Source organism: Sorex fumeus, unplaced genomic scaffold (assembly GCF_029834395.1).
Source record: "Sorex fumeus unplaced genomic scaffold, SorFum_2.1 ptg000044l, whole genome shotgun sequence".
Taxonomy (NCBI): domain Eukaryota; kingdom Metazoa; phylum Chordata; class Mammalia; order Eulipotyphla; family Soricidae; genus Sorex; species Sorex fumeus.
Window position 1 is genome coordinate 13,623,682 of NW_026606101.1, and position 24,927 is coordinate 13,648,608.

Genomic DNA, 24,927 nt, shown 5'->3' on the forward strand with positions numbered 1-24,927 from the left:
CACTTCTAAATGCAACTGCAGGAGCTGAGCAGCTGGGAGGCAGCTGCTGTGGACGGCCCGAAGCAGGCCAGCAACAGCGGACTGAGCCTTGAAAGGCCTGAGGTAGGACTAAGCTGGCGAGACACAGGCAGCTTCACCCGCTTGAGGAAGCCGCCTCATGTCCGATTCCGAACCACAGCAAGAGATGCAAGACACCGGGCAATAGGACAATGGCATATTTATTTACAACGGGATCAAAAAAAGGCATACAGGCATTTTTCTTAATTAAAAATAATAACGATGATTTAAAAAGTCAGAAAAATGGATGATAATCGAACTCTTTATGAGTCCATTTCCCCCACAAACCCCCACAAGAGAATCTCTTCGGGAAAAAAAAAAAACCCACGATTGGAACGAACAAAAGAACTCATCATCGGCGCAGGGTCCCTTTCCTGCCGCCGGATTCCTGGGTGCCACCTGGCGCTGCGGCGTGACCGTGGTGAGGCGGAGTTCACTGGTCTGATTGGTGCAGTCGGTGGGGCCTGGGGCAGACGCTGGGTTGGGGGTGAAGGGCGTGAGTGTTCCTGGCTCTGTCTCGTGGTAGGAATCCCAAAGCTGCTGGAGCCAGGCCGTGTGGCTGTTCCTTCAACCCTCATCCCATGGTGGGTTTGATGGCTGGCCACTGAAGAGTGGATATCCTTGGGGTGAGGGGGATGGTGGGGTGGGGGGCGGCCAGGGTTATCGATGTAGGAGCCAGGCCTGCCCCGTTCGTTCCCATTTCCTAAGCCTGTTCCTGGGAAGTGGGGCAGGCAGGATGGCACTTACCCCCCGTCATCCCATCACAAGAGGGCTCTGGGTGTCCGCAGAGGGTCACGCGCTGGAGGGGCCAAGAGCTCAGAGAGCCCCGAGTGGGCACTGAGGCGGGCGAGCCCGGGGGGAGACTTCGTAAGCCATACATACAGCCCACAGAGCAGCTATCCCCAGAGAAGGGGCTGGGGTACCCTCGACCCAGACTGCCCCCGCATGCCTGGCTCTGGAAACACTTGGCCCCACGTCCAGGGTTTATTTCTTGGCACAAGACAGTTCACTGAAGTCTCTTCTTTAGACGAGCCGACTCCTGCCGCTCTGAGCAGGGGGTATCCTGCTGTTCTGAGACCCTGGGCACCCCCCACACTTCCAGGGATGAGACCCGGGCTTGCTCCGGGCGACGAGACGAGCAGAAGCCCTTCGGGGGGGCAGCCCCGGGGGAGGTAGGGGAAGAGGCTGGCGTGCAGGCTGGCACTGAGCACGCGTGTCCCACCTGCAGCTGGGCTTTGTCACAGCATCCACGGCAAGGGCGGTGGCCAAGAGGCTCGGGAGCCCGGAGGAAGCCTGGGAAGGCAGGTGGTCACTCTCCCGGTCAGTCGTGGGGTGGCCAACAGCCCTGAGGAACTGAGGTGGAGACAGTGACCGGAACCCAGTGTCTCGGCGGACTCATCCGTCCTGGGTCCATTTGATAAAAAAAAAAAAAAACCCAAACCAAAAACCAAACCTGAAGAAACAGGTCGAAGAGTTCCTGCCGAGGGAACTTTCTCAGCACTGAAGAAAAACAACCCACAAAAAAACTCATCCCCCACAGAACCGGAATAAGACGATGAAGGAAAATGCAAGATTTATCTACAGGCCCTCCCGCACCCTCGCAGCCCCGGGTCCAGGAACACTGTGCCAGGAGTCACAGCCCAAAGGGCAGGAGCGATTTTATTTTGGGCGCCTGCAGTCCCCTGCGCAGGTGGCTTCCAGTCCGACGACGAGGTGGGCCTGGCCCTGGTCCGGTCCACCCCATCAGTCTATCTTCACAGCAGCGTAGATCTTGCGGACAAACATGTAGGCTGCATAGAAGCCGATGGTGCCCGTGAGGAGCCAGAAGGACAGGACCATGAGGGCCGTGTAGCCAAAGTAGAGCAGCGAGGGGATGAACTCGACAATGTCCAGCTGGGCACGAGCAGAGAAGAGAGACACGGTCGCTGAGTGCAGTCTGCCGCGGGCAGCGACCGGCGCCTACCTTCCCCGGTCTCACGAGAAAGGGGCAAGAGCTGGCAAAAGGGTGGGCGGCGGGTGCGAGGGGAGGGGCGTGGGCTGCGGGTGTGAGAGGACAGGGAGGGCTGTGGGGGGCGGTGGCGGGAAGGGGGTTCAGGCTGCATGTAGTTTCAGAAAGTGAATCTACAATCTGAGGATGGAAGTTCCAAGGAGGCCGATTTCCAAAGAGAATGTGTCAGAAGGAAGTGGCTTCTGCCACTAACTGCGCCAGGACAGGGTCAGCAAACTTTTTGGTCAAGAGTCAGAGAGGGGAGGGGGGAGGGAACGCAGATGGAGGCAGATGGACGTGACGGAAGGACAGTAGTGGAGGTCACAGGACCTTGGGGTGGTCATGTGTGGTAACTCTGTACATCAACACTACACATCAAAAACATAATACCTAAACTTAAAGATTTTTTTCTTTAAAGAGCCAAATTAAGGGCTGAAAGAGAGTACAGTGGGTAGGGTGACTGATTGCCTTGCACATGGCTGACCCGGGCTTGATTCCTGGCATCCCATATGGTCCCTAAGCCCCGCCAGGTGTGATTCCTGAGTGCAGAGCCAGGAGTCAGCCGTGAGCACTGCTGGGTGTGGCCCAACAACAACAAAGTCAGATTATAAATAGTGTTGGGCTTAAGGGCCATATGGCATCTGTCAAACAACTTGACTCGCCAGGGAGAGCATGCACCTCAGCTCTGCTGGGTACAGACAGCCCCCAAACTAAAAACCAAAAATCAACATACAAAAACTACCCACCACCACCAAAAACTCAAATGACTCAATTCTGCCACTGTACGGTAAAATCTCCCCACCTGGATGTCAGCAAACCAGCATGGCTGAGCGCCAATAAACCCTGATTCAGAGGCAGGGCTGTGGCTGGCACCGAGGCTAGAGTCTGCTGGTGCCTGACTGGGAACCGCTTGTGTGGAAGCTTGGTATGGGCCTTGGCATGGAGGGGCACGCATGGCAAACTGGCAGCGCTCAGCACTGCCTGCCCTGGGCCTTCTGGACTTTCTAAGCCTGACATTTTAGGAAACGTGCTTTCCCAGCTTCAACCAATAGACCCAGGAGCCTCGTCAGGGCCCGCTGCCTGGCTGCAAATCAGAAGTGGGCTCAGGTTTGGAGAGGCGAGGCCCACTGGAGATGACCCCCAGCTCCTCCCATAGATGTCGTGGTGTATGCAGGCATCAATCTTTAAACACTGCACAGAGTGGGTCTGCTCTGTACTCTCACCACTCTGGCTACAGTGAACTCTGAATGTGCCAGTTCCTGAAGGCTATTCCAGCACTTTCTGCTTTCTTTCATCTTTAACGGCCTCTCTTATCAACTTTTCTTATTCTTCCATGTTACCTTCTGTTCTAGCTTCCCGAGGTGAAATCTACTCTATAAGATCAGGTTTCCCATGCAGTGATCTCACTGTCATTTAGCCTGAAGCCTTTTCTCTTTCTGAGAACACACATCCACTCTTTCCTGAAATTCCCATGTGCCACGGCAACTAAGTCCTGGAAGGGCTCTGACGGGCCCCAGGTTTAGGGGGAAAGCACAGGTTTTCTCCCGGGCCCTTCCCTTCCCCTTGCCCACCCGGAGGGCGGTACCTTGTTAACAAAATAGAAGATGGCATAGACCAGGACGTAGAAGGCTGAGCCCCCAGAGACCAGGAAGTTTCGCCACCACCAGCGGTAATCCTGAGGGGAAAGAAGCGTCATGGCGGTCTTCAGGCAGGATCCAAACCCATATTTCACACTGGCCATGAAGGCGAACGACTTTGGGCTAAGAATACAGATAACTAGGGTGATGGGAATGTTTCTGATCTTGGCTGAGATGGCGGCTTGACAACCGCAGGCCCTTCTGAAAACTCACAGGACTGAGGACTCCAGAGCGAACCTGACTGCCGCCAACAGTGGGAGAACTGCGAGGACGACTCGCTTTGTTTAACCAAGCGCCCACCGCGTGTCAGGCGCTGTTCCCTGGAAGGTGCGCTGTGTGGCGGCTCGTTTAGTCCTGGGGGCAGCCCCCAGGCTGCCCTATTGCTGGCCCTGTCACACAGGGAAGGAAGGCCCCAAGAGGGCAGGAGGCAGTGCTCTGCCCGCTCTGCCAGGGGCTTGGCACGGAAGGATGGCAGGTCACCAGCCCCTGCCTGCTCTCAGGAGACCACTCTTGGCGTGGACATACCTGATCACCAGGTTGTAGGGACTCCCACACTTCCAGCCGAGGCATGCCTCTTGACCCCTAGCAGGGAGCTGAGACACAGGCCCTCGGAGGAATCTATACGTATGTCCGGGACTCAAGGCAGGCCGCGCCTCCTTACACACGGCCCATACGCATTCCAACCCCAGGTACTCCACATGGTTCCCGAGTCCCACCATGAGAGATCCCTGAGCTTAAAGCCAGGAGTCAGCTCTGAGCACTGCTGGGTGTAACCCCAAGTCCCCACCCCTCTGCAAATAACACCCCCTAAAACAAAACCCATCCCAAGCCCAAAAACCAAACGCAAAACCATAAAAATCTCAAGGCCCGAGGAGAGGCCCATGCACTATGCGGTGTCCCTGCAGGCCGCTCACCTCTGCACAGAGCTGGAAGTACACCATGACAATGCTGATCTGGGAGCAGGAGACCACCAGGATGATGAAGACGAGGAACAGGAAGCCAAAGAGATAATAAAACTGATTCTCCCATATTGCCTGTGGACAAACAGAGCCAACGGGGCCTTCAGAAGGGCGCCACGTACTCGACGGGAATGGCGCACCCCACCTGCACCGCCGGGGCAGCAGCAGAGACGTGGCCAGGGGGTCTGGCACCCGGCCGGGCAAGGCTGCCTTAGTCATGGGTGGTGGCTCCCAACTCCCACCGCCCAGTGAACAGAGCGCAGAGTGACTGGGTCCATGCAGGGCAGCTGCTACCTGGAAGCCTGGCCTTTGACGGCTGGGACGACCCAGGGGCACATGAAGAGAGGTGGCCAGCCACCCTCTGACCAGGTTTCTGCTCAGACCAGGCGGGAGTCAGGGCACTCAGGGAAACGCCGGGGCGTGGGAGAGCTAAACCTCAATGGCTCTGAGGGGCCCCTTGTGCCAGCCCCAACCCTGACACACTGGTCAAGGAGCTGCCAGCACCACGACTACTGAGCAAGGAGCTCCTGAGTGCCAACCCCGGGCCATGAGCCAGGATCCCACGCCAGGGAAAGGTGTGGGGGCACCTGGGAATGAAAGCAGACCTGGCAATGATGGTACCGTGGTGCTAAGGGGCCTGAAGAGGGGTAGATGGGGTTTACCCTTCTGTCCCTCACGGTGGGGCGGTTCTGGTCATCCTGGGAGACCAGAGGGGAATCTGGGCGGGCGGAAGTACTCACACTGAAGATGAAGAACAGCTCGATGAACATGGCACCGAAGGGCAGGATCCCGGCCATGAGGATGCTGCGGCAGAAGGGGAGGGTGAGCGCCGCCCAGCCCAGACCCCGCAGGCGCCTCTCGAGAGGCAGAGGGGTGGGCATCCGCCCCATCTCCCAGGCCAGGAAACAGGCGCCCTCCACTGTCCCACTGCACGGCCCACCCTGGCTTCCCCGGCCTGGCTCCTTCTGGCCGAACCCAAGTGGGGCTCCGACACACACACTGCTCCTCTCTTGGGGTCCAGCTGAGCTCACTGAAGCCACCCAGATCTGTAGGTGCACCAGTGGCACCCCCTCGCCCCCAGGCCCCGCCACTTCCACAGAGACTCACCCCACAAACCGGTTCATGTACCACCGCTGCTCGGGGATCTGCCGGGGGATCTGGTTGGTGCGCACAGGGTTGTCATACGGCTGCTTGCGGAAGCCGAAGTAGTAGCCCAAGTAGACGAGGGGCAGGGAGATGCCGAACCACATGCACAGCAGGGCCACCATGGTGGGGAAGGGCACCTGCGGGCACAGCGCTGTGAGGTGGGGGGGCGGGCCCACAGGGGAAAGTCCCGCTTCCCCCAAAAGCAAACCCAAACAAAACAGAGCAACAGTAACAACTGGAAAAAAAAAAAAACATGGACTGGGGCCTGAGCAACAGTACAGTAGGGAGCGCATTTGCCTTGCATGCGGCCGACCCAGTTTGATCCCTGGCATGCACAAGGTCCCCGAGCATCGCCAGGAGTAATTCCTGAATGCAGAACCAGGATTAACCTCTGAACATCACCGGTGTGACCCCAAGACAAAAACAAAACAAAACAAAACAAAACAAAACTCACATGTACTTAGTGCAGGGGAAGGGAGGAGGTGGAGGTTCAGGCTACATCTTACAGTGTTGTGGGGTTACTTCTAGCTCAGTGCTCAAGACTGAACCCGGGGTTTCCACATGTAAAGCACGTGCCCAGCTCTTTGCACTATCTTTCTGGCTCACACAACTCGGCGGACCCTGGTTCAATCCCTGGCACTGCCAGGATTATCCTCTGAGCACTGATGGCCCCGAAACCCAAACCTCTTCTACTCTCACAAAACCTTACCAAAAAGTAGGCTATGAATATTTATATATTTGAATGAAAACACCAATACTTATATGCATATATGCTGAAAACGGGCTGGAGCAATAGCACAGCAGGTAGGGCTTTTGCCTTGCATGAGGCTGACCCAAGTTCGATTCCTCTGCCCCTCTCAAGAGAGCCCAGCAAGCTACCGAGAGTATCTCACCCACCCAGCAAAGCCTGGCAAGCTACCCATGACGTATTTGATATGCCAAATACAGTAACAACAAGTCTCATAATGTTACTGGGCCCACTCAAGCAAATCGATGAACAACAGGAGGACAGTGCTACAGTGCTGAAAACAGCCTATACCAAGTACTTGCTCTGCAAGGATTTAAGGGATCGGAACCAATTTTACATTTCCATCTTTCTCCACTTCTGTACATTATGGTTCTTACAAAAACCATACCAAAAGGAAGAAATGAATTACTATAAACGTACTTAGAACAAAGAAAACATCACAGATGTTTGAGGTTGTATTTTTTTTTTTTTGGTAATTAAAAATTCTATAATTCCACTTTGAATATAGCTTGAAAAAAAAAAGAAGAAGAAGAAGAAGGGATGTTCAAAACTACAAAAGCACAGTCCAGAGCTGAGCGTCTCTGTGCTCGCGGGAGAGCAGTGCAGAGTCCAGAAAGGGGAAGGAAGAAGGAAGCGCCAACGGCTCCTGGGCGTGCAGAGACCCAGGGCTGGAGGGGCACCGGCAGGAGGGAGGTTCATGCCGCCTGCCGCAGACTCCAGATCCGAATCAGGACATCGTGGGCAACTGCAGCGGGATGGGCTGGCACGAGGGATTCCAGCCTCCCGCTGTGTGCTGCACCCGCCCAGGGGCAGGGGCATAGGAGAGGCCGCTTTCGGGAAGAGTGACCGACAATCACAGCAGTTTCCCGTGGTGGAGTCAAAGGGAAAGCCCCCAGGGGGCCCCAGAACTGGGGAAGCAGCCCCACAGAGACATGGGCGAAGGCCAGCCAGCTGACCGCGGGTTGGGCAGGGCTGGGGAAACGCCAGCTAGCCCTCTGCCACCAGAGCTGGGAACACAACTTTGGGTGCCCAAAAAGGGAAGGGAAAGGCAGGAAGTGACCTGGGGCGGGGGGCTGCCCGGGCGGGGCAGGGCTCTTACCGCTCCCGACGAGTGTTTGCCCCAGATGAAGCAATTCAGCACGAAGCAGATGCCAAACACCACACCAGGGTACAAAGTTGCTGTCTGCAAGCAAGAGGCGGGAGACTGAGAAGCTCCTGCCTGGGCAAACCCGGCCCCAGCTCCTCAGGACTCCTTTCAGAAGGGACCCCCTGATCTCAGAGCCAGGCCGGCCTCCTATTCTGTGTTCTTCTTATCCCTAACTGCCCTCCTGTGCCCCCACTTCTGTCTATAACTGGGTCTGATCAGCGTCTCCTGAGACCCCCCAGTCTGTGACACCCCCTCACCACCCAGGGTGTGTCCGCCTTGCACAACAATGTGCAGTTCCCGGCACTCGAAACCCAGGGACAGCTCTCTGCTGAACCGTGACTGATAAACAAGATGCTGATGAAAGCGAGTGTGGGCACCACGGCCCCAGCGGCCCAGGGAAGTGGGGAGCCCGCCGCAGAGGCACACACTTACACAGAAGGCGCCTTTCTTCCACCGGTGGCCTTTGAGAGTGCGGTAGAGCCGACCGGCAGAGAATCCGCCGAACACCCTATGGGGAAACAGCAGGGGGGGTGGGGGTGGGGCTGTGAGCAGGCGCACAGGCGGTGCGGGGTGGCCCCTAAGCCCCCTCTGACACACCTACCCCATGAACATGAAGAGGAAGCAGGCGGTGGTCATGAGCGCGCCCCGGCTGGAAGGCGACAGCATCCCGAGCATGGCCACAACTGCAGAGCAGGGAGGGGAGGGAGAAAGGCCAGAGAGACGTCAGGGGGCTGGTGCCGGGCCCAGATTCCACCCCTGCCCAGGTTCCCTTCCCACCCCCCTCCCACCTCCCCGCCAGAACAGCCACTAGGCTCCTCTCACAGGGTGCTGGGCTCAACTGAGGTCCACTGGGGCACAGCCGTCAGCACAGGTCACCAGCCGGGCTCAGGGCTGAGGGGATCAGCCGTGTCAGCTGACTGGGCCTGCCCCAGCAATCCGCTGGGAAACAGGGGCCCCAAAGTGAAACGGCCTGTCTCTGCCCATAAAGTTGGGAGGCAAGGGGGAGAGGCTCAGTGAGGCAGAGCACGGTCACTAGCAAATTTTAAAACTCTCATCACAAGGCAGAAATGGAATGATGTGATCATCTTGCAATACCTATACACACATTTACACATTATACATATACGTAAGTCTGTATTGATTGGTCTGTTTACCTTACTACTACCATGTTAAATATTGAAAGGATTAAAAAAACCTTGCCAGACTGACTTCAGAATTGTCTAGAAATCCTCCATATTCATTTTTTGGGGCTGGCCTAAGCCTGTTTTTTTTGGGGGGGATCACACCCAGCTGTGCTCAGGGCTGACTCCTGGCTTTGAGCTCACAGATCACTCTTAGCAGGGCTCAGGGGACCACATACGGTGCCGGGGACTGAACCGGGTTGGCTGCGTCCAAGGCAAGCGCCCTGTCCGCTGTACTCTCTCTCAGGTCCCACTGCCTGAAGTCTTAATCGGGGTGCTGTGGTGGGTTAGCCACCTGAACAGTTGGCACTAGAGGAGGCCACGCTGCCAGAGCTGCCGGGGGCTGTATGGCAGGCGAGCCCACCAGGAGCTGAGGCACAGTCTCTGTGGGGACAGGTGGCTCTCCCTGACCCAGAGAGAGGGAAGCCCCGCCCCTTGGCTGCCCCCTGAGGTCAGCCCCCCTCCAGGCGCACTCACAGATGACGATGAGGATCATACAGAAGAGCTGAATGCCTGAGCCCAACAGGGAGCTGAGGATCATGGGGTACTGGGGGGGCCGGAAGACGTCGCCATGCACCAGCTTCCACCCAGACTCCTCCATGGTGTCTTCCTGTGGCAGAGAGGCAGAGAGTGACGCTGCGTCCACATTCCCAGATGAGGGAGGGCCCTGGGGCATGCAGATGCCAACCAGCCCTGCCTGGCACTGGGGCTGACTATCAAGGTATGCATGATCTTACACACGTTGGGGGGGAGGGGGAGGGCGGGATGAGAAGAAACTCCTCAGTATGTGGTCAAGTTTCACATCAATGGAGAGCAGTAAATAGCAGAGGAGAAAAAAACATTGAATGCAGAAAGACAGGGGTTGGGGCTGCAACTCTGACAGAGCGTAAACTGCAGGTACAAGGCAACAAGGCGCCAGCTGGGGCCCCAGAGTGGAGAAGGGGAGGACAGAACCCTGAAAGACGGAACACAGCTTCACCCTGCCTTCTGGTCCTTGACAAATGTATGTGACACATGAAGCTGGGCTCAGCCTGTATTCTACTGTGATTTTGTTATTTTCTGTTTAAGTCTAATCAATGCATCCACGGGTTCAAGGCCTAGGCTGGGCAATGTTGTGCCACACAGACTGAGTACTGTGGGGGAACCGCGGCCACACCCGATCCAGTTGATTTGAGTGAGAAGTGAAGCAGCAATGAATATTTCTAGAGCAAGTCTGTACTTTGATGCTTCTCGTAAGGACAATTCTAGAATCACTGGGTCAAAGCAAGGTGACAATCTTAGAATCCTTGTCCATGTCTCCTGTGCAGCTGGCATGGGAAGGCGACTCTCCCATGTGATGCTAATCAAGAACGCTATTCACACACACGTGGAAACATGCATGCATCTATGCCATCTGATGCTTTGCTCATGACCGTCTCCTCGTGATGGTCTGAATCTGTGAGCCACTGTCACTGCTGAGGGAACAGCTTCCCACATGCCTAACAAGCATGCGAGCTACTAATCTTTCTTTTTTTTGCTTTTTGGGTCACACCCGGCGATGCACAGGGGTTACTCCTGGCTCATGCACTCAGGAATTGCTCCTGGCAGTGCTCGGAGGACCATGTGGGATGCTGGGAATCGAACTCGGGTCAGCTGCGTGCAAGGCAAACACCCTCCAGTCCCCAGGTTTCTTTCTTGTTTCAACTGTATCATCTTCTTCTAAGTGTGTGGCAAATACTGCTTCTCCTCATCATAGTTTTGTTTCTTTCATGTATTCTGACATGTACAGCAGTTAAAAGGTTTTTATATTTTGTTTTGTGGGTCACATGCAGTGAGGAAGTGCTCAGGGGACCACGTGAGCAGGAGAGACAACCTCAGTGCAGCATGCGCTCCAGGCCTCTACGCCACCTCTGGGCCCCATTAAAATAGGATCCCCGCCCCCCGGTACTCAGGGGGTACAGGGGCCGCTCCTGGTGATGCTTGGTCACCTGGGTCAGCAGTTCAACGTGAGGGGCTGAGGGTACTGTTGCTCAGGTGTGTGATGCTGGGGACCACCTGGGCTACCCTGGCAGAGCTGGCACTGCTCGGGGGCCTCCAAAGTCATGCCCAGCGGTGCTTAGGGAGTGCTGGGGTGCCGAGGATCAAATCATGGCAGATTCCATCTTAATTCCTGCAGTATCTCTCTAGAACTCCCCCATTACATTTTCTTACGTGTCCAAGGAATCAAGTCTCCTTTCCATAATTTCTTCTATTACTTCTATACTTAGAATTAGAATCTTACCTCTACCACTTTGTTCATTTAAAATTCTTTTTAGACCTCACCTGGTGGTGCTCAGGGCTGTCTCCTGGCTCTGCGCTCAGGAATCACTCCTGGTGACGTGCAGGGAACCAAATGGGGTGCCAGGATCGACCCCAGGTCAGCCAGGTGCAAGGCAAGTGCCCTACCCACGGTACAATATAGCTCTGGCCTCAGATATGTGTGTATTTAATAGGAACCTCCTCAGGGATGCTGGGGTCAGGGTTCCCTCCTGGCAATGCTTGGCCAGGCGGTACAGGCCAGCTGGCCTGGCAGTATGGGGCTGCCCAGGCTGCAGGCGCTGGGGGCTACACTCCACCCAGCCCCCTTTCTCATCTGCGTCAAAGACCGCATCCCCTTCCCACCCACATCGGGTAGGTCACCCAGACGTACAATGTCATCCTCCTTGTTGTAGTTGGCGATGTCCTTCCTCAGGGTACGAATGATGATCATGCTGAGGATGCCTGCGGGGACAAGGTGCGGGAGTCCTTATGCGGTGGTCCTCCAGCGCTCTGCAGCCTTCTTCCAGTGTCTCAACCCCTCCCTCGGGGCAGCAGTCACAGCACACCCGACTCCAAGCAGCCTGTGGGCTCAGCCCAGCCCAGCCCAGCCTGCCCAGGCCTCACTCTGCCCCGTCCTCCTGGAGAGGTACCGCCTTTACTGTTTCACAGATCCCTCTCACTCCTCCTTTCCTTTACTCTGGCTGTCTCCTCTGTGTGGAGGGTCTCACGGCCCCCAAACTCCTTCCTCTCGCTTCGAGACCTCCCCAAGGCAGCTAAATGTTCAAGGGGTCCCACATGGACTGTCAGAGAATGCAGTTTCACTGGTCATATGACCTCAAGCCAATTTAACATTTCCAGGCTTAACTCATGGGACTTCAGGGACTGAGATGTTTGTGAGGTGCTTGTCAGCGCAGCAGCTGACCCCTGGGGGGGTCTTTTGTGTGTAGACCACACCAGGCAGAACCACAGGGCCACTCCCAGCTCTGTGATCAGGGGCTGTTCCTGGCAGTGCTCAGGGGACCAGGTGGTACTAGGATTGAACCCAGGCCACCTGCATGCCAAGCATGTACTCAGGCATGAAGTATGCTCTCTCTCTCTATCTCTCTCTCTAAATATATATATATATATATATATATATATATATATATATATAAATAAATAAAGGTAAAGGTCCTCCCGTTGTTCATCGATTTGCTCGAGCGGGCCCAGTAACGTCTCCATTGGAGATTTTGTTGTTACTGTGTTTGGCATATCAAATACATCACGGGTGGCTTGCTTGCCAGGCTCTGCCGTGCGGGCGAGATACTCTCGGTAGCTTGCCGGGCTCTCCGAGAGGGGCGGAGGAATCGAACTCGGGTTGGCCATGTTGGCTGCTTGCAAGGCAAACGCCCTACTGCTGTGCTATATACACACGTGCATATGTGTGTACACACACACACACACACACACACACACACACACACACACACACACACACACACACACACTCTTTGAGCCACACCTGGGGTTCTCAGGGGATCATATGGGGTGCCAGGGATCAAAGGGGGTCAGATGCGTGCAAGGCAATTGTCCTACTCCATCCCCAATCCCCCGTGAATGTTTACTCTCCAACAGCTAGAATTGCCAATATATTTCATTTGATATTAAATTGATCTACCTTCCACTTTCGTCGGCCCGCCTCCTCTCTTGCCACCTCTGGCCACCCAGCTTCTCGCCTGGGTGTCCCCCTGCAAGGCCATGAGTTTCACCGGAGCTGGAGCTGGGCCCTGAGGGGCGGCGCCTCTTCACACAGGCCTTTCCTAACACAGGTGGCCCCTTTCCCCCTCAGCCCCTGCCTCGAAGGGGCTCCCTATCTGTGTGCCCCACAGCACTTATCGCTACTGCAGCTCCACCCTGAGTGCGCTGGCCGACTCTCCCTCCACCTGAATAGAGGCGGTGTGGGGCAGAGGCCAGGGTGGGGCGCCCAGCAGTCTCCATCCAGCAGGGTGCCTGTCCCTGAACAGAAGGAGCCAGGGGCTTGGTGCCTGAGCCAGGGTGTGTGTGCATGAGGAGAGGCCCTCTTCGCCCAAGGGAGCAAATGCTGGGGTGGAGTCTCAGCATTTTTCACCAATGTGCACCCAAACTCCAACGCAGAGTCCTGCTGCTGTTTGCTGACCCAGCTCTGCGCACAGAGCATGCTCAGAAGTTCTAGAATACTCTAGAAGTTCTCTCTGACAGATATACTGACACAGCCCTCCTCGGCCCCTGGCTTCTCCGCGGCCCAACTCACAGGTCTCTCACCTGACAGGAAGAAGACCACCACGACAGAGTTAATGATAGAGAACCAGTGGATCTGCACGTCGCTCATGGTCAGGTAGGTGTCCCAGCGAGAGGCCCACTTGATGTCGCTTTCCTGGGGGGCACAGAGGGAGCGCGTAAGAGCCAGGACTCCCAGGGGTGTTCTTGTCATCGCTGTTGTCAGCATGGGGCCAGTTCCCATGATGCCTGAGCAGCGTGCAGGGGACCATGCAGTGCCAAGGATCAAATTCACCTGAGTCACAGCCTGGGCCCCCCAATTTTTTTGGTTTTGGGGCTACACTTAGGGTGCTGGGGGTTGCTTCCAGTGGTGCCAGGGATCAAACTGGTATGCAATGCAAATGCCTTACCCCCTGGACCATCTTTCTGGCTCCCCTAAGATGACAGTTTTTCCCCACACCAGAACCATCCCCCTGCTGTGGGCGCCAGGCCTGCTCACCTCCCAGTGTACGGAGTAGGTGAAGTACAGCTGGTTCTCCTTGTTTGGGTCAATTTCTTGGGGTGAGGAGTTGGTGCCCTCGGGCAGGGTACATGACTTCTTCTCGCCTGTTTTGAGGTCTGTGAGAGACAGAGACTCAGTCTGTTCCTGTGGGGGGTCAGCGCCACAGACCAGGGCTGCTGGTAGTTAGGGTGGGGGTTGAGGCGGGGGTGGGGGCAGGCTAGAAGCTGCTTCTGAGCTGCTGAGAGCAGTGGGGGTTGGGAGGGCAACTGCAACAATGTCCTTCAACTGTGCCCCCAGAGCCGTGCCCTTCCAAAGCGCCCGGTGGGCTGCAGAGCATGGGTTCAGAGGTGGGGATCGGTCTCATTTAGTCAGTCTCCCTTCACTTCACGGAAGTAGTCACTCATTTAATCAACCTCACTCGCTCGGCCAGGCTTCCCCAACTCACTTCACCCACCAAGTTCAGGCACTGTAGCGATTCCCTCAGCTATTTCCTTCACATACTCATCTGTTCGTCCTCCTCTCTCCCCATTTGTTCAACCAATGAGCATAAAGCCAGTGCCTGCGGTGCGGGAAATAACATGGCACGCAAAAGAGACCATCTCTGACCTCGATAAGCTGGGGGCGGCTGGGGGTGAGGGGACGCAGACGATGTCAGGGACTTGATGGAAGCACATGTGACTGTGCTCACAGGAGAGACGGTTTGTGCTTTTCCTCTCTGCCTTACATGAGACAGCCGAGAAAAGAAACAGAAGGCCAGAAACCCCACACCGCTGTGGACAAGAGCGCTGGGCTTGCTATGCCAATGCCCGCCCTGCAGTGCGGGAAGGCTGGTGGGACAAGGGGGAACCGTAGGCAGGGCTGGGCCAGGCTCCCGGAGCCCCAATCACTGTGACCCCAAGCCCCTTCTAGTCTGTGTCGATGACTCCCACAGATGAAGAGAGACACTGAAGGCCACTGTCCTGGAGCTCTGCCTACACCCTTGCTCTCATCTTACCCCAAGGGAGCCGGCTGGTTCTCAGGAAGAGGCCCAGCCAAGCCCCTGGCTGCTTCACTAGAGAGGATCACAGCACACACCCGGGAGCTGCCAGCAGGTGGTAAACCGATAAGGCGCTCAGGCCAGGGCGTGACATATGTCTGCTGTCTCCTCACCCCCCACCTTCTCCGAAGGGAAGGCGGAGACCCTACCCTGACCGGTCCTGCGGGCCCCCAGCCATGCCAGGACTCGAGTGGGAGAAGATGCTGGTGTGGAACCCCAGGCCCCTCCAGCCCTGCCCCTCTGCTCATACCTCCCCACTCACCCTCCAGCCTGATGCTCTGGGGAATCACCTCGAAGCGGACGACGCGGTACGTGTGCTCCTGGTCCTCTTCCAGGTCCTCTCGGTGGTAGTAGAGAATGAACGAGAGGTGATTGTGCAGGTAGATCTAAAACAGAGCAAGGGAGGGCACGTGAGAGCTGGGGCCAAGAAACCACCAGGAAAGTCCCCCAGGCACTGGGGGCCTCCTCTTGCCAGCTGTCACAGCCCCCTACAAGCCACCGCTTCATAACCTCCCTGATCAGAAACCCTCTCGGACACCCTGAAGCTTATGAGGAAAACCCCCGGCCTCCTCCAGGGCCCTCTAGAATCTGTCCCTAAAGCCCCCATCATCATCAGCTTCTTGGCTACATCTGCTCGCCAGGTGGCCTGGTGCTCTCCTCACTGCCTAAACGATGCCCGCACTGCTGCTCTGATCACAGCACTCGCTCCCCCTACTCTCCCCTGCACACCGAGCTACTTCCCAGCTCCACCTTCTCGGCGACAACCGCAGAGATACACGGGACTCCCTTGGAGTCCAGTGTCAAGTCCTCTGCCACAGACCAGCACAGTCTGTTAGATCAGGGAACAGACTTGAGACCCAGGGTCTTACACTGTCACTTCTCTTTCCAAGTAGGAAATGCTTTTTTGAGAACAGAGATTGTGCTTCAAAATAAATATTTTTGGGGCTGGAGCGATAGTATAGCGGGTAGGGGGTTTGCCTTCCACGCGGCCGACCCGGGTTCGATTCCCAGCATCCCATATGGTCCCCCGAGCACCGCCAGGAGTGATTCCTAAGTGCAGAACCAGGAGTAACCCCTGTGCATCACCGGGTGTGACCCAAAAAGAAAAAATAAACTGGAGATAGATTAGACTAAAAATAAATAAATATTTTTGTGTTTCACTCCCTGAGTATCAAAGGCTTGTATCAGAGCATCAGGACCTTAGGAGAATCACGGTGAAGATCATTGCTGCCAATGGCCGAGGAGACAGTTCAAGGGCTGGGGCCATGCAAGGCATGCGCCTGACTCAGGTTCGAGCCCCAGACCTCTGCAGGGCCCAGCACTTGAACCACTAGCCTGGCTAGTCAAGGTCTCCGGGAGTGGCTCTCCAACTCCCCGAGCACCTCACAGAAGGGCCTCTCCCCCACAAAAGAGCTCAATGTCACTGTCAGTATGTTTCTCAGAGTCTGTGCTCTGAGGTGCTCAGACAGATGGTCTGACGCGGCTGCTGAACAGCCCCAGAGGAGGCTGGTTTTTACAGATATCTGACGGAAGGCAGCAAAGGCTGAAAGAGCGGAAGCACACAGCTCACAGTCACTCAACGAGGCATTGGAAGAACCAGGCCTGGGCTGGGCTCAGCAGTGACGGTGCGTGAGGCCCTGAATGCAGAGCCAGGACAGCAAAACAATTGATCCAAAAAAAAAAAAAAGGGGGGGTGAGGTTCTAAAGACACAAGGAGACGACTGCTCAGCTCACCCTCTGACAGCCTCACGGACTCCCGAGACGCCAGAGGTTTTGATGGCGGCGGTGGTGGCTGTGTATGTGTTTTCCTCTATATCAAGTGGTGTTTAGAGGCTACTCCCGGCTCTGTGCTTGGGGGACCCTCCTGGAGAAGCTCCAGAGATGCAATCGGAGCCGGCCGCATGCAAGGCAAGTGCTGTCTCTCTGGCTCCTGAACCCTGACTTCTTAGGTACTGCGTGTCCCACCTGCTGCCCGGCATCTATCGGAGTCTGGACCAGGGGCCCTGGGCCTTTGGCAGGGCAGAGCCAGCGCACAGGGAGCAAGTGCCTCATCTCCCCTACCTGAGCCCAGGGCACAGTGCTTCCCTCTCTCCTGCAGCCCAGAACACTCATAATTTGGGGGTGCAGCTCCCCCGAGCCCACCAGGCACCAGAGACACTCTACCTTGTTGACATCCATGAAGCCCAGCCGGTAGCCGTGTTCAAACTGCACGTCTTTCTCCTTCTTCCGGTCATCTCCCTCGCGGTTGGAGTAGAGCTCCAGCCGGGTGGCCACGGGGAGATTATCGGCGATGCTGGAAACCCAAGGCCCCACTCAGTCCCTCGGGGTTTCCACTCCCAGCAGGGCCCGCCCCTACGCGGACACCGGGCTGCAGGGAGCACAGGACAACTTACAGGTGCACATAATAGTCCTCTGTGATCCGCTCGGCCACCAGCCGGCTCTGCTCCACGCTCAGGGTCACTGGCTTGGACTCGCCGCACAGCACCTCACACTTCTTCTCGCTGTTCATGAGAACCTGGAAAGGGGTGTTGACAATCCGGTCCCCTCTCAGCACCTCTCCTGCCGTAAGAGAGACAGATGGAGCTCAGAGCTTCAGCCCCGAGGTTGCTGAGATCAGCAGAGCCAAGAAGACACAGGATGGACCCCTCACCGTGGGGGCCGCCTGATGGCACTGTGAACTGACTCGCAGTGACCCTGGCCTCCCTGCCCGTTTACCCGGCCCACTCCCGCCTGCCGACCTCTCCTCCCCGCGTGAGCAGTGCGGACTCTGCAGCCTACAGACAGACCGCACCAGCTACCCCCAGGCCTCCGGCTGCTGCTTTCACCTGAGCTGCCGGGCCCTGCTCCACGCCCCGGGAAACTGTGACTCACTCTCTGAGCTCAGCTTCTATGGGTCATGGCCTTCCCTGACCTCTTCATGACAGAGTTCTGTGCTCCCTCCTCTGGGCCTCTGAGGCAGAAGCAGCAGCCTGCACAGACCCTGCTCTGCCCTCTCCTAGCCCAGCAGTCGTGGAAAGGCATTGTAGCCTCACTGAGCCTCAGTCTGCTTCTCTGTCATGCGAGGACCATCGGTGCACTGAGGGCTGGGCTGGGCCGCGCTTCCCATCTGGGAGCATTAGGGTCCACCCCAGTGCCGCTGCGTGTCTGCTCACAGGGCTAGGGAAGGAGCAGTCGCAGGGGGGCAGGTAGCAAACAATATTTCTGCCACCGGCATCGCTGCTGTGTCTTTCCTTGTCCGTAGGGGAGTTAGGCGGAGAAATGCCCAGCCGTGCTCAGGGGCCCGTAATTGGTGCCAGGGAACCAAACCCCGCTGGCCACAGGCAGGTCAAGCGCCCTAGCCCTGTGCTCGCTCCCCAGTGGCCCCCTGCACCCCTTCGTACCAGTGACACGACTCTGAGCACTGGACTGCCCTGTTAAGTACCTGTCGCCTCCACCTGTCTGGGGGTTCTGGAAAGGCAGACAGTGTTGCCTGCTTATCCCTGTGTCTTCAGGTTCTGGGTCAGGCAGGCAGGGAGGTGGGGTAAAATCCAGCCCCTGAGAATTTTAGCTAAGGCAGTTTTTGTACTTAATGAATGTTAAGTACAAACGGGAAAAGGCAGCAAGCAAGAAGCATGCCCCTCCTCTGCCCGCTGCCCGGAGGCACATGCTGCCACAAGTCACGCTGACTGGACCTGAGAAGTTAGCAACTGTCCATCAGGCCCAATGGCGCTCTCACACTAAGCTGTCCCAGCGAGCTTGAGGTGACGTGGAACTGGCAGACGAGCCAATAGGCAGGACTGACGCCTTCACAACATGCCCACCTGAGTGAAACACGGGCTCGACCCTGCGTTTGTTCATTCCCCAAACGAGCCCTTGGCATGTGCTGGGAACTGGCTGTGAGCAAGGCTGACAGACGCCGTCTGGAACCTCTCAGCCTAGGGGGAGGACAGCCTGAGCACCCAGGAGAAGGAGCATTATCGTATCACAGGAGGAACTTGCTCAAGACATGGGTGAGCAGGTCTAGAAACTTCTCTGAGAAAGTGACCCTTGCAGTGAGTTCTGAGAGAAGACAGTGACAGAAGATACCGAGAAGAACACACTAGATGGGAGAAACATTATGGAAAGGTGCCTGGAGGCTGGGGCCAGGCCGGTGATGCTTCAAGGCTTGTGAGGTTGCAATGCAGAGAAGGGCTTCAGGTGAGCTGGAGCTGGACTGCAACGGGTCTCTAGGACACACTGGACATCTGGAATTTATCCAGCCAGCAATAGAAGCCAACAATGGCCTTTTAATAGGCAGAGAGGGACGGCACCATCTGATTCTGGCTACAGAAGATCACTCTGGCTGTCTCGTGAAGGGAACAAGAATGCCTGGGGCAGAGAGCGGTGGTGGCAAGGATCAGGGCGCCTGGAGTGTGTGGCGGGGGCAGACACAGCGCACCGATCCAGGAGCTACTGAAGAGGTGAACCCCAGGGAGCCTGGTGCTGATTGATACAGGCAGCAGAGACGAGAGGTGCCCATAGGCGCGCTCTGTCGTTTCTACCAGCAGATTCTAGGTGGAAAAATAGGAAGAATGGCCTATTCAGATGAAAGAAATTTTTTTCTGCACTCAGGAATAACTTCTGGCAGTGCAGGGGGACCAGATGGGGTGCCAGGAATCAAACCCGGGTCAGTGGTATGCAAGGCCGATGGTATGCAAGGTAAACACCCTAACCACTGTGTTATCATCTCTCCGGTGCCAATGGAAGAATCATTTTAAGGTTCTGCGGTGAGGTCAGGGCCATGGATGGATGCTTTCATTGTGGCTTACAGTAGTAAATGCAGATGAGTTTCAGAGGAGAGGGCGAAGCAGAGGCAGGCTTGAAGAGGACTTACGTGAGGGCCTCATCCTCCTTTGCCCACCAGTGAGGGTGCAGTAACCAGGGAGCTTGCTGGTGGAGCACAAGGCCACAGAGCTGACCTATGCACAGCAAGGCCGCTGATGAAGGGCAGAGGCCATCTCTGTCCTGATGGCCATGCCCAGGGATACACAGGGATGGTGACTTGTCCTCCACCATCCGTGGAACGCTTTTCCTCTACACCAGGCCCTACTCACTCAGCAACAGAAGAACAGCCGGGGAGAGAGAGGAACAGTGCTGCAGACCAGGCCAGGGGGGTACCACTTTTTGGTACGCAGACATGACTCATGAAACCAAGAGGACATTCTGGTCTGGAGCAGCCCACTCTAACCTGGGAGTACTCCTTTTTAATTTTTACAGCCAGAGCAGAACACCGGCTACACTAAATGGGAGACGAGCTAGGGCTAAGCCCTCTGGGGAGCCTGGGGTGCTTGAGTACCCCAGTGGCAGAAGTCCCAACACACACCTCTGAGAGTCTCCATCAATGAGCACAGTCTAAGACAGGCCTCAGCGGTCAGCCTGGAAGTTGCAGCTGGGACAACAGCAAGAACCTAGCTGGAGAGTTTCAACACCTGGCCTAACACCTCAAGTTTTCTACATACCAGCCCCAGGAACCCAACCAAGTCTTTCAAACCTGTGTAGCTACAGTTTTTTTTCTCTCTGAACAGGAGCCAGAGTTAACATGTAGCTTACAAAGTTACTCAAGAATCAATCAAGTGCTGCTAGAGCAACAGGACAGCAGGCAGGCATCTGCCTTGTGCACAGGGTTCGATTGAACCTGGGTTCAATCCCCAGCATCGCATATGGTCCCCGGAGCACAGCCAGGAATGATTCCAGTGTGCATGAGTAAACCCTGAACTTCACTGGGCGTGGGTCAAAAACATTAACAACAAAAAATCGATCAAGAGAGTGCGTGGAGTACAGTGCTTCCGGTATGAACACTGGAGCCAGAGTTCCTGGAATGAGTGGCCTAGAGCAAGTGATTCACCCCTGTCTGCTCACTTCTCTCATGCATGGTGAGGGGACAGGAAGAGATCTGCCTCAGGGGGCTGTTGTGAGAATGAACGAAGGTAAAGCACAGAAGACTTAGAGCAACACGCTGCTCAATATAACTGAAACCCAAGCACAAAAATTTGTAAGTCTACAACTGTACCTCATGGTGTCTCACTAATTAAAAGAAAAAAAAAAAGAACAGGAGAGTCCCACAGGGACTAATGTTGAGGAAGACGACAGTTAAGAGGGCAAGGAGTACAGTCCAGGAGCCACTCAAGCCCAGATATTCCTGCTCCTCAGACTGGATGTGGACACTGACTGAATCCAACAGAAATGTGTAGGCACTGGGTCGGAAGCAGGGAGCTTAGAAAGGAGGCACCATGCGAAGGCACAAGGAGCCCACGCGGCAGGGAACGTTCGTGCACAGAAGTCTCATTTATACCAGGGAGTTATGCGCCAGCTTCACAGTAGATGTAGTGGACGCTGGAGAAGGCAAGCCAGCCAGGACCACACTGCGGCTGGCCTGACCGTGAGCTCTGGGGGACCAGGGAATTCACAACTGCACACAGGGGAAAGGCGTGTGTGAGGGCCCTGTCCCAGGAGCCTGGAGGAGCATGTGGATCAGGCAGAGGCAAGGAGGCGGGAGCACGGCGTGGTAAAGAGAGAAAGGAAGGTTCCAGGGCGGCGTGCAAGTCAGCAGAAAGCGCTGAAACCACTCGGGTAAGAGTACCAGGTGACACGGGCCCGGCGGTACTGCCCTCTATTACTGGTGAAACTGGCTTCCAGGCCAATGCCTAGGGTAAATCTAGTGTTCTCTAGGGCTTCAAGACCTGAGCAGAGAAGGCAGTTCAGCTCCTGCTCAAGAACCAGATCTCCACTTTCTCCTGCCTGGACGGAGGGGCTCCGAGGAAAGAGGGAAGTCTCTTCCGCTCCTGCGCTCTGGGAGAGCGTCCTCCTGGGTAGTCTGTCCCTGGGAATCAACACAGATAGGCACAGAAGCACGAATGACCGTGTCCCCAACAGACGCCTCCAAATGGCTCTTTTGTGTAAGCTTCACATTCTGCCAAATGGAGAATTACATAAATGAGACTAAAGTGGCTACTATTTATGGAGCACCGTGCCAGACACTGCGCCGGGTGCTTCACACGCTATCGGAGGCGAGCCTTGCAGAGCTGAGCCAGAACTCGGTTGACTAGAGCTCTCAGAAGAGCTCTGCTTCTGTCAGGGGCTGGAGCTCATCACTTGCCCTTTCAGTAAAAAGCAGAGCAGGCTGCAGCGTGAGAAGGTGGTTATCTAAAAATCAAGGGCAAGCCAGTCTGGACAACAGCCAAGGGTTACAAACGCCAAAGCCCCGTGAGCTCCAAGTCCAGCTTACCCGTTCATGAACGGCAAGAGCAGAGGCCAGTCACTTCACGTGTAAAATGGGAACAAAGCCAGCACAGCTTCCGGAGGGTTGTTTGAGGATTAGTCATGTCATTATGTACAGAAACTCGGTAGAACAGTATACGGACATAGACTGATAGGGTCAGCAGCTGCAATTATCATGAAAAGAGCTGGACTTCCCTGAGGAAAAGGATGACAGAATTGTGAGAAAAGAACTTACCCAGATTCTCTGCCTTGTAGGTGATTTTTTTTGGAGCACAGAAGGGCAGTGAGTAGTATTCATAAGGTAGCTGGGTTCGAGAGCTGGTGAGTTTCACAGCCTAGTGGGGAAAGAGGGTAATTAAGCCAGAAACTTAAGACGATTATTTCAACAATCGTCCCTGATACCCTCCATCTTTAGAATACTCTGCAATATTATCTGATCGACACTCTAACCAGAGATCTTGTTTAATATCACAACTAGTTTCAGTCTTTCTACAAGGTGCTATCCTTCGACTCAAGACTATCATTTATAAATGCACCCTTTCTGGGCCAGAGAGGCAGTACAGCAGGTAAGGCACTTGCTCTGCATGGAGCTGACCCAGGTTCAATTTCCAGTACCACATATGGTCCCTGGAACCCTGCCAGGAGTGGTCCCTGAGCAAAGAGCCAGGAATACGTTCTGAGCACCACCAGGTGTGATTCCAAAACAAAAGCAAATTCACGCACACTTTCTAGAACATTAACTCCGGACTGGAGCAATAGTACTGCAGGTAGAGTGTTTGCCTTGCACCCAGCTGACCCGGGTTCGATTCTCAGCATTCCATATGTTCCCCCGAGCACTGCCAGGAGTAATTCCTGAGTGCAAAGCCAGGAGTAACTCCTAGGCATCGTCGGATATGACCCAAAAAGCAAAAACAAAATAAAATAAAACATAACTCTGGGTGCCCGGGAATAATGCTGCAATCGAGTGCCTTCATTCCAAGCCTGAGGCCAGGGAGACCAAGAGTCTGGTGCTGACCCTTTCCCACAGGCCCCGTGTGATCCCAGTGGCTCTGCTGTTTAGGTTCTCCTGTGGAGTACAATTGGAAGCAAGCAAGCATCAACAAGCTGGCAAACATGGCAAGAAAAGGGTTTCTGTGAGCAATGTCACAAAAGTATGTGATCCTTAAAAAAAAAAATCAACAGAAAAGGGAAGGGAAAAATTTAATCCCCAAAACCATACAGTGAGCTGTGGCTGGGCTCAAGCAATGGGATGTGAGGTCCTGGGTTCTCGGCTGGCACGGAGCACAGCAGGGGTGTGTGAAAGTAGACAGCACGGGTCGCACGGGAGAGAAGAACTCCAACTGAGGCAGAAACGATCACGATCACAACCATCCTGTTGTTCGTCGATTGACTCGAGCAGGCCCCAGTAACGTCTCTTTCGTTCTAGCCCTGAGATTTTTTAAGAAGTGCCATATTAAAAGCTCTTCCAGGGTTAGGAGAATGAGACCTATCATTGTTACTGGTATTTGGCATATTGGGTACGCCACGGGGGGTTTGCCAGACTCTGCCGTGAGGGCAGGTTACATTCGGTAGCCTGCCATTTTGTCCAAAGTAAGAATGAGATAATAAGAGGCAGAAACAGTGGGAGCTAAGAGGCTCTCTTCTACTTGTAACTGGCATGGGGCATTCCAATTCATGCCTTCGCACATTCGGTTTTCAGCATGAGGTCAGCACCATCTCCTCTACAGGAACTCCCCCTGTTCAACATGTCCCATGTCCACACAACATGTCTGATAAAGTCCACATGAAATGTGAAGGATTACTTTAAAAAAATTGGGGGCTTTTTTTGTTTGTTTTTGGGCCATATCCAGTGGTTCTCAGGGATCACTCCTGGCCTGGAGGACCATATGGGGCGAGGGGGATCAAATCTGGGTCATACGTATGCAAGGCAAATGCCCTGTCTATTGTACTATCTCTTTGGTCCTTTTATTTAAAAAAAAATTTATTTTGTTTGAAAGGGCCACACCCAGAGGTGGTCAGGGCTTACTCCTGGTTCTGTGCTCCAGGATCACTCCTGGTGGGGCTTGGGAGACTACATGGGGGACCAGGGATGGAGACCAGGTCAGCTGTGTGCAAGGCAAGCATCTTACCTGCTGGACTATCCCTCTGGCCTGGTTATTGTAAATTTGCCTCTCCACTGGCACATAAACCCCCATGTGTGTCTGTGCACTGCCAGAACAACGGTGTATGTAGAGGCAGGCACAGAGTAGGTGCTCATGAAATGCTTGCTGAATTACAGAAGAGGAAAGATAGAAAACTAAAAGTTCCACAAGGGGAAATTGGTCAATAAACCACAATGTTTATTCATCTAAATATTATGCAATCATTGAAAATGAGGCTTAAACCCAAAAGGAGAGAGAGAATAAAAGGGAATGCCCTGCCACAGGGGTGGGGTGGGGTGGGATGGGGGGGTGGGAGGGATGCTGGGAGCATTGGAGGTGGGGAATGGGCACTGGTGGAGGGATGGGTATTTAATCATTGTATAACTGAAACCCAAGGACAAAAATTTGTAAGTCTACAACTGTACCTCATGGTGTTTCACTAATAAAAAAAAAAATGAGGCTTAAGATGGCCTTAACAGAGAATGTTTAGGAAATGATGCAAGCAAATGGAAGAGTGTGGAAACAGTCGTTCAAACAACTCCAAAACCACACATAAAAGAAAATCAATTTGTAGCAAAAGTTTTTCCCCATCTAAATCTAGGAAAATTATCTTTGCTTAACTATCAACCATTCCTGTT

The 24,927-nt window shown here is 54.9% G+C and overlaps 1 protein-coding gene across 2 annotated transcripts in view; it reads right to left on the reverse strand.

The window, feature by feature from the left end:
- Positions 1 to 200: 200 nt before the first annotated feature.
- The window catches only part of TM9SF4 (transmembrane 9 superfamily member 4), a 54,518-nt gene continuing 29,791 nt past the window's right edge, over positions 201 to 24,927 (reverse strand). Inside the window, exons 3-18 of one of the 2 annotated variants that reach the window (XM_056121323.1) lie at positions 22,384 to 22,483; positions 17,306 to 17,471; positions 17,076 to 17,205; positions 15,175 to 15,298; positions 13,874 to 13,992; positions 13,420 to 13,531; positions 11,531 to 11,601; positions 9,340 to 9,472; positions 8,283 to 8,364; positions 8,114 to 8,189; positions 7,634 to 7,717; positions 5,748 to 5,923; positions 5,381 to 5,444; positions 4,596 to 4,715; positions 3,630 to 3,719; positions 201 to 1,950 (exon numbers count right to left, since the gene is read on the reverse strand). In XM_056121323.1, the coding sequence (XP_055977298.1) occupies positions 1,801 to 1,950; positions 3,630 to 3,719; positions 4,596 to 4,715; positions 5,381 to 5,444; positions 5,748 to 5,923; positions 7,634 to 7,717; positions 8,114 to 8,189; positions 8,283 to 8,364; positions 9,340 to 9,472; positions 11,531 to 11,601; positions 13,420 to 13,531; positions 13,874 to 13,992; positions 15,175 to 15,298; positions 17,076 to 17,205; positions 17,306 to 17,471; positions 22,384 to 22,483 (1,797 nt within the window). In that variant the 3' untranslated portion in view covers positions 201 to 1,800. The remainder of the gene's footprint in view (positions 1,951 to 3,629; positions 3,720 to 4,595; positions 4,716 to 5,380; positions 5,445 to 5,747; positions 5,924 to 7,633; positions 7,718 to 8,113; positions 8,190 to 8,282; positions 8,365 to 9,339; positions 9,473 to 11,530; positions 11,602 to 13,419; positions 13,532 to 13,873; positions 13,993 to 15,174; positions 15,299 to 17,075; positions 17,206 to 17,305; positions 17,472 to 22,383; positions 22,484 to 24,927) is intronic. The other variant, XM_056121324.1, reaches the window with a different exon arrangement.